Source organism: Ischnura elegans, chromosome 3 (assembly GCF_921293095.1).
Source record: "Ischnura elegans chromosome 3, ioIscEleg1.1, whole genome shotgun sequence".
In the NCBI taxonomy this organism is placed as follows: Eukaryota; Metazoa; Arthropoda; class Insecta; order Odonata; family Coenagrionidae; genus Ischnura; species Ischnura elegans.
Genome location: NC_060248.1, coordinates 55,116,023 through 55,128,410, shown reverse-complemented (window position 1 = coordinate 55,128,410; position 12,388 = coordinate 55,116,023). Strand labels below are relative to the sequence as shown.

The following is a 12,388-nucleotide window of genomic DNA, read 5'->3' as shown; positions in this document are numbered from 1 at the left end:
CTTCAATTAGCTATTATTATTATTATGCATGTATTCAGGGACCTGCGAGGAATTGCTTGTCAAAAGATTTTCTGAATCACAGACATCCTGTTGTCCTTTTTTCCATTGGTTCTTTTGTCCCTTTTGGTAGTTACAACTGTCATTCTATTAGAAGTCAAATGCAGTGTTGTAATCACTGTTTGCACAATCTAGCTTATTTGCTTGCCTTTGCTGTGCAACTTGCTGGAATCTCATTGATATTTCTCAAGAAATGGATTTTTTTTTAAACTATTGAAAATTTTAAATGGCCAGACTAACACACAAAATGAATACTTTATACTCTACATTCATTCTTTTCAAGATAAACCTTAGTGTGCAAACCCAGATTTTCTCACCAAAAAACTACTCATGGGTACCTATGTGGATGAACTATGAAATATATTGAAAATGAAATACATAGTACAAAAATTTGCACTTTTATAGTATGAATGTTATGAGAAAGTATAGGATTTGTTGGTATTATTAGTGAAATGTAATTCCCTTATTAAATAATGGAATATTAAGTCATTGTAATGTATAGTTAAATTTAATGCTCATTCATAATGAGGGCCCAAGAGTTGTTTGGCAATCATGATTACACTAGTAAACACTGTTTTAGGTGCCAGTTTATTTGAAGTACACGATATTGACCTTCTGAATCCAAACAGGCATCCATTTTTGCATAAAATTTATGTTTTTGAAATATTAATGGGCTGTATATTAATCGGCCAATTAAGTCATAAGCAAAAGAAAATTAGTGCTATTAATTAAATTACGAGTCAACAAAAAATGGAGAGGTTTAAAACTTACTAAAGATCACAAATTTTTCATTAAAATATTTTATAGCAGTGCTGAATATGCAGAAAATGAATAAAGGCATACATGTATTTAAGATAAAAATTCTAATTTTATGCTTGCTGGAGGTGAGGATCCTAGAGTTGTTCAGCTATGGTGATTACACCAATAAACAATGGTTTTGGTGCCAGTTTTTTTTTTAGTGCACATAACAGGTAATTGACCTCCTGAATCCAAATCTGGCATTAGTTTTTACATAGAAATTGTACATTTTATATATTTGGCTGTTTTGGCTAAATTAAGCAATAAGCCATATGAAAGTGAAGGTGCCAAAAAGAGAGGAAATTAAAATTCACTGATTAGTAATATTTATCCAAAAAAATGAAGAAAGAAACGCCTAATAAAACATACCAGGAGCATTTATGACTACATGGAGGAAAAAAATGAAAAAGAATCAGTACTTCTGATGCTTTTTTGCTAGTTATCTATCCTACAAAATTTATAGTTTAACCTGACAGAAACTTGAAATACAAACAGTATCATAGTAGAGGTATCATGATGCACTGGTTCTTTCAATTTTAGATATAACACGATGAGGAGGAGGAGAGATTTTCAGTGCTCCTGAACCTGAAGTACATATCCTGAACCTGAAGTTCATACTTCTTGTCTTTTAAACAGCCTCCTTACTTGTTTTGGAAACATCATGTCTTGCACAAATTGTTGAGGTCCTGGTAGGTTGCTGCAGATGAATCTTTGTACCAATTGGTTAGCATGTTTTCACAATCATCTCTCACTTGTGGGGCATATTTTAAGCATATTTTGCTTTTTTTACCACTGGTGAGAGCTGAAGCAACATGGTCACTCTGGTTCATGGGTTATGCCACAGAAGGTGGGCTATAGAGGGACAGCTTCACCACTCTCATGGTGGATTTTGTTCAAAATTTTTAAAATTTATCATGTGTAAGTCATCTTGTACTTTATTCCTAATTTACTAATTAATCAGATCACATTTTTTTTACCAAACGAGATATTGCAAGTGGTGTTTGTACTCAATTCCTCACCAACTGAGTGAATCCAGTAACCTCAGAATCACATCATGATGTCAAGGAAAATCTTGGGCCCTCATTATGAGTGAGAGTAAAATTAGAATTTTTTGCTTAAATATGCATGTCTTGATTCACTTTATTTGTATTCAGTAGGTACTACTAAAAAAACACTAGAACCAGTGTAATCATTGCTGCCGAATAACTCTTGGAACCTCATTATGAATGAATATAAGATAAGAATTTTTGAGGTGAACCATTTGAGCATGATTTCCAGGTGTTCGTAATACATCCTGATTTTTGTATTTTTAGGGTGTTCCACCATCCAAAATATTTTTCACTCAAATTTATTTTATCTCCTAATTATTATTCTGTCAGTTTTTTTCACGTTTTACTGTATTGAACATCTGAAATATTTTTCACAAAAACAGTTTTTTTACCTAATGGTCTTGTTTTATACACTATAAAATTCTCTATTTTTTTGGGTGTTCCACCATGGGACATATTTTGCTTCAAAATTGATTACTCACTCAATAGGGCGGTTTCCTATTATTTTTTTATTGCCTAAATCGAAAGATTATTACTCCTGGAGTGCGCATTTTACGCTCTTAGATTTTCGAATGGCGATATCTAGTTTTCGCGATTAAATGAAAAATTTCAAGTGCGCGAAAACGCGGCGGCTAAGTAGGAATGATGGGAAAAGTCCGTGCGACGTATTCTGGTTCCAGCTGTCGGCATGTGAGGTGACCTTGAGGCGGGGCTTGAGCGCTGATACCACGCAGGCTGCTAGCAGGAAGCTGAGTGCCCTGCTAGCAGGTAGCGCTTGGCTTAAATGAGGATTATTATTCCCCTATCAAACAAAGGAAACTTTCCAAACTTAGGTATTTTTAATGTGTGATTATTAAGAGATGTTTCCCTGAGCTCTGCGCCTCATGCATGCATTAGTAATCTCAGACAATGTAAAACTCCTATCCACTCGTATAAAAACTAGGTCCCTGTGACGTCACGTAGAGTGGCATCGCATAGGCGTCACTATTCTTTTCTTTTTCAAATGAGGTTAAAATTGACCATTGCCATTCGTCTAAACTGGGATTTCTAAAACCAAATAATTTTTGTATTATGAATACACTAATGGTTGGTAAGGAATTGCAATCAATGCATTTAGTTTTCTTTGATGAAGGAAACTACTATGTTATTGGAGTGTATTCCCATCCTCTTATTTCTTTATCAATGCAGTTACAGCATGCCAGGCTAATGATGGGGATCGGTGGCACGAATAATCAGAAAACGTGAATAATCCAAACTTTTACTTTAGTTTTTTGTAATTTTTAAAATGTATGCAAATCTATTATTCTAATATATCAGACTATGCAAGTAAATAATCTATTATTATATATTAATAGATTATTTACTTGCACAGTCTGATATATTAGAAATTATTGCTTTCCAGAATCCAGGGTTCCCACCAGGGGTGCCGACTTACAAAAAATATTGGGGGGGGCCCAAACCGGGGATCTTGCCCCGGGAAATATTGTAAGTAGTGAGTTTTAAGTCTTTTAAGCATTTTAGAAGAGTAATATGATCAACATTAGAGCCCTGATAACTCGAATCTCGTTATATGGACACTCCAGGGAAAATCAGCAAGCCTGATACATTTTTTCCCCAGTGAGAAATGGGTGGTGGAATCCACGTGGAACCCACGTGGAGAATTAACGTGGATACCACGTGTTTTTGGTCGTGGAATCAACGTGGAATCCACGTGGAAATTTGGTGGAAAAATTAAAACAGCAGTAGGTGCTGTCCTAAAACCATTAATACCTCAACCACTCTATATCTAAACCTTCTATATACGTGTCTACGATTTTTCATGTGCTCTCATGGCTTCCTTTCCACGAATTATATAAAAATAGATTGTGCGATACATTTTCACATAACTAGCGTGGTTTCAGGATGATAAATGACGCAATGTCACCAGAGAGTTAAGTTCCACAAATTAGAAATTCTGTTTAACATTTTATGATAATCACCACAAATCCACTTGAAATCAACGTGGATTCCACGTGGGTCCAACCACTCAATATCCACCACCACCAAATATCCACCACTCAACGTGGATTCCACGTGGGTTCCACGTGGATTCCACGTGGGTTCCACGTGGATTCCACCACCCATTTCTCACTGGGTCCTCACACCCATAACGAATTTTTGAGGGGGCCGGAGCCCCCTCAAGCCCCATGGAGTCGGCGCCACTGGTTCCCACTCAATCTAAATAGAAATAATAATCCCGGTGTAGCCTTACATGTAAATACAATCTTGGTGCCTTTGCACCCGATTTTATTCATTTATAAAAATTGCGGAAAACGTCAAAGTAGCATGAACTCGTGCACGGATAATCCGCAACACCGATAAACCGCAGCTGGATAATCAGGAGTCTGCTGTATTTCATTTCCAAAACATATTTTTACACAAGCTGATTTTTTCATCCATTACTCTCATTCTCCAAGTGAAATATCGGAAAGTTCAGAATTTTCTATTTTTTGGTTTCTCCACAATAAACCATATTTTGGATCAAAGGTCATTTTAATTCATTGAGAGTTGTTTTCCACGTGCATTACCACAATTACTATTTTTTTTAATACTCTACCATCCTAAATATTACTCACCCACATTTGATTTTCTACCCCTCAAGACCATGGTGTAGTGACTGCAGTGTTCACTACACCTGCTATTGAGTAAATGTAAGATTAAAATTTTTGGGGTGCTTTAACAACAGAAATAAATTAATACTCTAAATTGAAATTGATAAATAATAGTTTTATGTCAAAAATTATTCAATTGTGATTAATACCATCATACATAAGTCACAAATATGTGGATATGTATTTATGTACATTCCTTACACATGATATTAAATAATACAAAATTGGAATGAAAAGCATTAAAAAATAAGATCAGAATTTCACTGTCCTCCAAGCATTTCTGCTTCATCTGGAAGAGAAACAAAAAAAAACATTAGTGTATTAAATTCATTATATCCATAAGGTCGTAGGAGATGGTAAGAGGGTTCAAAGTTGACTGAAATTTGTTAGCATTAAAGAGTTAATTAGCCCACTAAATTGACCCCATGCACTGAAATAAATTCAAACAAGTTCCTTCAACCCTAAGGTGCCAGCCGGATGGCTGGGTATTTTTCAATAAATATTGAAATACAGTATTATTTCAAAGTTGTACAGATTAACAGGCAAAAGCAATGATGAACATTTTTATTGATAATGTAATTTTAAGAAGTGGAAATACATTAAAAATAGCTTCAACAAATTCATATTAACTTTTTAGAAAATTCTCATCAAAATTGCACAAATTGCCTGAAGAAATAAAATCATGCCATTCTCTGCATTTACCCGGTTAAAGTGACGCAGTAAGAGTGTTAAAACATTTAAATATTTGACTAGTCTTATTTTGCATCAATAATCATAGTACATAATTTCAAAATATGATTCAACATGAAAGGTAAAAAACAAGACAGAAAACAAGAAAAATAGAAAATATTTATGATTGCCCATACCATGGTTACTTTCACACTTAATCATGGGTCGAGCGTATTTCTCCATGAAGTTACCAAGGCCAGCATACATCTGATTCCATGACTGGCAATGATACACCTGTAATTAATTCATAGAACAGAGAAATAAAATGCAAGAATTTATCAAGTTTAACATGCATAATAAATACCATCTTAAAGAACACCATCTCATCTACCTAAAGGCCTGGTTACACGGTACATTAGAATGTACAAGAATCTGTACATTTTTCTGAATGGTTTTCTGAACAGATTCTTGTACATTCTCATGGACAAGAATCACGAGTAGGTGGTTACACGGTACATTTTTTCGGACATTTTTTCGTACATTTTTAAATGCGCAACAAATTATTTCAACTTCAAATGCAAACCAATGGGGAACATGCAAACTTTTTTAAAAGCACTAGAACAATAAGATACTTACCTCAAATGTACTTGCCGAAAATTTCGCGGATGAATAATGTTTTATAGCTGAGATATGAGTATTTAAAAATAATCTTCATCGACTGTTTGAAAACACGTGACGGAGCGTGCGCGCGTTACATCACGGCCTGGAATCCACTGATGACAGACTGAGGAAGTGGTTAGAAAAACTGTCTATGTAGGGACTCAAACGCAAATTTGGCGAATATAATTGCTGCTTTAACGTCAAACTTCGGATTGTGAATATATTGGGTTGCCAAGGCGTTGTTGTAATAAATAAAAGCGATTGTTTGGGGGGCTTTGGAAAGATTAAATTAAAATAAGTTGATTGCAGATTGTGATCTACGTTACATACCTACATCATTTGCTTAATGCAGTAAGTTTATTGCAGCATGGACCTTCAATGGAAAAACGTGTGAAAACCATATAAATCGTGTATCCCATAAAACCATATAAAGTGCCCCGACGTCTAGTACCTCTATTTACTCGCAGGAGAAGTTTTTTGCTTGTGTTCGAAGGGACAAAAATAAGAGGAGTAAGTGGTTGATGACCCACAGAATGGAGTCAAATACATTATCTATATTGTCAACGGGATATCCTCAACGTAAGTACACTCTTAAATCAGGGTTACCGCAGGATTTTATCAAGTTACTTATTTCACTTTGTAAACAACTCTATAAATATACCTATCATTCTACCCATTGTAGGATCAAATTATAAGGAAAGTGGCTGTTTACGAGAATAAATACTGATTACGATTAAACCACGGTGAAAGATAAGGAATGTAATGGGCGGCCGGCCTCTCGTCACAAGGAGCCCCTAACAAGGAATATTCACGAAGTGTCTTTCGCCGATATCGTTCAAATTTTGTTGGATAGTAGTGTTCCATAATAAAAGCACATTTTCAAAATTTCTCGTGCCCTTAAACCTTGTGATATAATAAACAGGACATAATAAAGGCAGTTGAAATTTAGACTTGAAAGCGAGTGTGTCGTGATTTCTCTCCATCCTTCTCCTGTGAATCGGCGCACGCTACAGGAATATACGAGAAATATGAGGCTTTTGGCAAGGTAAATTCAATATTTATTACTGCGATGCCCATAACGTTCGCTGCATGTCAACGCAACACCTAAAATTTCGACTCGTTTTGCAGTCGGTCGCGATTCAAAAACAGGAACTTGAGTAAATGCAGCGTAAATAGTACTTGAATCTTATTTCTTTGCCTATCACATGCTTTTTTATGACCTTTTAACGATCATTTGGATCTCAATCTTGGACAATTCTCGCGGTTCATACATTCAGCGCCTTTCAATATGATCCTTCCTTTTACCCATCCCCTTTTCTTGTGTTCCATTCTTTCGCTACCCATATCCAATCAGTGAGATATCCAAGTCAAGCTAGATCATATCAAATCCAAATAACTATCTGGGCCGTACGTAAACAAAGAAGTCGCCTATACAAGCCAGATGAAATGAATGTGTCGTTTTCGTAGTCTGCCACCAGGTGACTCTGAGTTCAAATTGTATGATTGTCTGAACGAAATTAGAGCAGGCGTTCAGAAATTCATACATTCTTACATTTTGCGTGGTTACACGGTGCATTTTCGCGTTCATTCTGAGATTCAGACATTCTTATATTTTCTTGTACATTCTCATGTACCGTGTAACCAGGCCTTAAGAAACAACAACCAGAAACCAATAAAAATTCTGAATTCTGAAATACTATTAAGAAAATGAAATGTTCCTGACTTATCTCAAAATTCAACCATAATAAAAATTTTGTATACAATTTCTATACAAGATTATTTTACATAATTCTACACATTATACATGCAATTCCCAGCGAGCAAACTTATCTGTTTCTTATACTATGAAGTAAGTAAGTAAGCTGTTGAACCATTTCTAACGTAAGATACAGATTACCGTATAAGCTTGTGTAAGAGGCGCACCCCTATTTTGAGCATCGGAGCTATGAAGAAAAAATTTTGCGGCATTTTTTTAAATCCTATCATGCGGTGTTGCAGATGTATGCCTGGAATTTCGACAGTAATCGAAATTTCCTCTTTCAGTACTATTTGAAAGAGGAAATTTTGATAACTGCGGCGGTGATAGCGGCATAAGAGGGAGTAGAAAGAGTTCCGATCCTCTCTTCGCATACGCCATCGCTCTACGTTGCTTGTCCTACTCACGAACAATTTTGTTTAAAAGCTCTCGCAGAAGTATTGCAATAGAATTGCAGCCGTAGAAAATTTTAAGGCAAAACACGACAGGAACATAGCATGAACCTTCCCAAGAGATTGGACAACAATCGGGGAAATCTCAGCGCCTTAGGATAATAACCACGTCGTAGATTTAAGGCCCCTTGCACACACACCGATTTTGGACGGCGGGTAAAATATCGGCCGTCCACATTCCAATAGTGAACAATGGGAGAGCATTGGAGCTTGCACACGTACCGACCACGCGCCGGCACCGGCAAAATGCCGGTTAGCTGCCGGCCATTGTCACTGTGGATCGCCGGCGCCGGCTAAAAAACATAGCAACTTATCGTTTGACCGGTAAAAATCTGGCGTGTGTGCAAGCATCGCTTCGCCGGTAAAATATCGGCCGATATTTTACCGGCTTTCCAAAATCGGTGTGCGTGCAAGGGGCCTAACGGAACTACACTCGGCCCTCCATCAGCCAATGCCTCTGCCGTTTTTTTCCTTTCCGAGACTCCACAGGAAAATAGGAAAATTTCAAGTTACAGGGGAACAATTGAAACGTGTTTCATCCCTACCCCATCTCACCAACTGACCTTTTTCGGTCTACCAGGTTCAATTTTCCGAGTTTCTGGAGGTCAAATGCTAGGTGAGTCACCTTCTGAGCTCGGAGATATCTCGATATCTTTCAGCAATCGTAAGACACGCACGAGGTTCTAAAAAGAATTTGACCGAACGCGATGTATATCTGACAGCATTTAACTTTTTTGAGCTCTAATTGATTGACACAAAGATTTATTGCTAAAACAAGGCTACTAAAATTCAACATAGTCCAAACAGCACAATTTCGGAAGAAACAAGCGTAGCATAAGCGCATTCAAACAAGACGAGACGGACTGGAAACTTCAGGCAACGCAAACTGCGTATATCACATTGCTGTGCCTTCGCCCCTTCGCATTAAAGGCAACGACGTCACATGCAAGATCGGACGTGTTATTCCCTTGCTCCTTCGCTCATAGCCTCGTAGCTTGAAATACGGAGGGGAGGGAGCGCGCTCCTTCCCCTCGACCTCGCCTTCAGCGCTCTTCACTTATAAGCATTTCCGATTTCTTCTATCCACCATTTAGTCCAACAATGAACACACTCGTGCGAATTTTTTAAACCGCAGGTTTAGACACCAATATAATTTTCAGTTGCAAAAATCCTCATATTAGCGTCTGAAGATGATTTTTGAAAAATCAGGTGCTCAACGTAATGGAAATTGCTCGGCAAGACAGATGTTGACTATTAACCAGGTATGTCCTTCAAAACGACGCGTTTCTATACGTTTGATATGCGATTACACTATGCAGTATAAATGCCGCGGGATGCCCACTCGTGGCAGTAAATTTAGCGCGCGCTCCGGAGCGAATCACCCCGCGCGATCTTTTCAATGTTCACCTCTGGGGTACCGACGTGACGGCGCGATGCTTGCAAGAAATTCAAACAGGAGCATTTTAAAAATACGTCACTAAGGGATAAATTCCCCTGCCTGCCGTTTGATTTTGACCCAGGGTTTCAGATGACTGACTCATGCTGAAAACCAAGGCCACTCAGTTCCCCTTGGACTTGCGACCGGTGAAGGGGAGGGGAGGAGATAAGAAGTTTGTGTAAGAGGCGCACCCCCATTTTCGGGTGCAATGTCTGGGAAAAAAGGTGCGTCTCTTACACAAGCTTAAACGGTATATACAAGTATAAGATTTTGGGGAAGAAAAGGAATACCATAAAATATCCTCCTTTTAACATAAGCTACATTTGTGCCAATGGCAGCAAGACAGCACTACTTAGAGCTCTGTACAGATTCCACTGCACAGACCGTTATGAATTGTACATAAAAAAACATTACCAGATTATTCCCACTTTAATTTTACCAAGTTTTATGGGTGTGAATTTACCTCTGGCATGGCTTGAGAGGACTCACTCTTAACCACAGACTAAGGGACAGATCGCTTGCTCTCAAGACTTCCTCTCTTGGTAATAGCATATTACCAAGAAATTTTGAGGTCTCAAGTAGCCACTGGTGAACATCAACCTGTACCTCAAATTTAAAAACTTATTACCTCTATTTTCTCAATATTTTTTTTTAATTAAAGATATGGTCAAATGTTGACAAAGGTCTACTCTGAGTAAACTGAAAATTTCAAGATGATAGCATTAATTTTAAATTTATTTAAATGAAACCAAAAAAGAAAAAAATATGCCTGGTTAAGAGGGAGGTACACATTAGGGTGGATCGGAAAAATTGATTTTTTTCAAATCCATCCAATGAAAAAAGTAGTGGGACTGATAAAAAATAAAGCCTAAAAAATTTAAGAACTCTAGATAAACCCCACTCGATAGACCCTCGTTCAAATGCCATTTATGGAGGGCAGAGTCATAAAGTGAAAAATTTAATATCTTACGATCATTTCCTATAGATTTTGCTTAGATATACAGTGTGTCCTCGTTTAACGTCGTCCCGTTTAACGTTGTTTCGCGATAACGTTGTCCAAAAATTGAAACCCTTGATCATTTAACGTCGTTATTGCTTCGCGATAACGTTGTTCAAATTATGCGCGGCGAAAAAAAAATGAATGGCGAATAGAACGCAAGCGCATCTGATGCGTAAATATTACCATATTAATGCGATTGGTAAATTTCGTTCGACAGAAAAGGTTGGCGTGGGTAGCGTATGTTAACTATGCATCTGAGCGAATAATTATCGCCTCATTTACCCATTATCCGTATATTTTTCTGATGCCAACCGAAAAAAATGTCCACGAAGAAGAGTGGCTATCCTGGTGGTTCTTCAGACGTGAAGAAAAAACGGCGATATTAGAATAAAAACTTGGTATTATTAAAAGAATTGAAGAAGGTGCAACTGCTGGAGAGATCGGTCGAGTTTTAGGTTTGCAGGTCGAGTTTTTACAGTTAAAATTTCTTCTGTTACTGAAAATATCGATGTTTCGCCATTAAAAATACTTTCTTTTTAGTTTTTATATTTCATTTAATAATGCCTTCTTCCCAACCTTTTCGTTATGAAAATTCGTTTCGAATGAATCGTTATCATGCTGAAGTGAATAATCGGTAATGAATGTTTCTCGCGATTTCCGCCGGGTTAAAGAATTCATATCATCACGAAAATTGACTCGCCCTTCGTCCTCGTGCTTCCGAGTGTCAGATTCAGATTTTTTTCATTTTGGCCTGATTCAGGTGTCTCCCGATTGGTCAAGAAGTCTGCTTAAAGTTACGGCTCCGATAATTGGCCTCCTTGGATTCTCGCCCGGGAAATTCTGGATTCTTCACGAAGAAATGGATTGTTAGGAACATGGCTAGGAACCAATTTAAATTTTTTACATTGTTTCTTATGGGAAATACTGCATCGCTTAACGTTGTTTCGCTTAACGTCGACTTTTTCAGGAACGAATCAACAACGTTAAACGAGGACTCACTGTACTGTACTTCAGGGCCAATATTTCGTGCATTTTGACATATCTTTTTTCTATCCATTTTGATGTTAAGCCACAAAATTCCAAATTTGAGTGCGCGTCCGCAAAGAAAACATTCCAATGCCAACACAGTGTGGCGAATAGAAGAGCGGCAGGTCGCTATTGTCACCTCCCTGCTCACCTCTTCCCCCTCCCATACCCTGAATACAATTAAATTCATCCCTGCTTGCCTCCTAACAGCACTTGCAGTTTGAATTTTGCTGTATTCTTAACAGAGAGCAAATTGTAAAAGTAGGCTGAATTACGTTCAATTTTTTTGCTCCGGGAGTTTTCTTTCCCTACTTTGGTTTTGAATGCAGTATTAAAAATTCATTTCAAATGAGTTATTATTTTGTGATTGGTCCTCTAAAGACGATGCTGAAACATCAAATATTTGTTAGACCAACGAAGAAAGACACACTCAGTTTCCGATGTCATCTTTCAGCACTGGTATTACGTTCAATGCTGATAAGCGGCTTATTTTAAGCCGATTCTCACTTACATCCTTACGTTTCCCTGATTCATCCTTGATGAACTACCAGGTATAACACCATGCACTCATAAACCTCGTTGAAATTGCTATAGGAATTTAGGAACCTCACTACCTTTACTAAAGAAACATCTACAAAAAACCATAAAATTGTGAAATCTCCGCTAGGAATATGAAAAGTTCTTAAGTTACCGTATTTCTCCTAATATAGTCCCCCTCTGAATATAGTCCCCCCCCCCTAATTTGAGGCTTCAGTTTCGGGAAAAGTTAAAAGAATGTGTTTGAATATAGTACTTACTTTTACCACAGGCATTTTTGGAAAAAAAGGGGGGA

General features: G+C 37.4%; 1 protein-coding gene across 1 annotated transcript in view; it reads right to left on the bottom strand.

Annotated features, from left to right (window-relative positions):
- Nucleotides 1–4,649: 4,649 nt before the first annotated feature.
- Nucleotides 4,650–12,388, bottom strand: part of LOC124155807 (Fanconi anemia group J protein homolog) — a 655,383-nt gene continuing 647,644 nt past the window's right edge. Inside the window, exons 17-18 of the mRNA XM_046529927.1 lie at nucleotides 5,422–5,518; nucleotides 4,650–4,844 (exon numbers count right to left, since the gene is read on the bottom strand). Coding sequence (XP_046385883.1) covers nucleotides 4,816–4,844; nucleotides 5,422–5,518 — 126 coding nt within the window. The 3' untranslated portion in view covers nucleotides 4,650–4,815. The remainder of the gene's footprint in view (nucleotides 4,845–5,421; nucleotides 5,519–12,388) is intronic.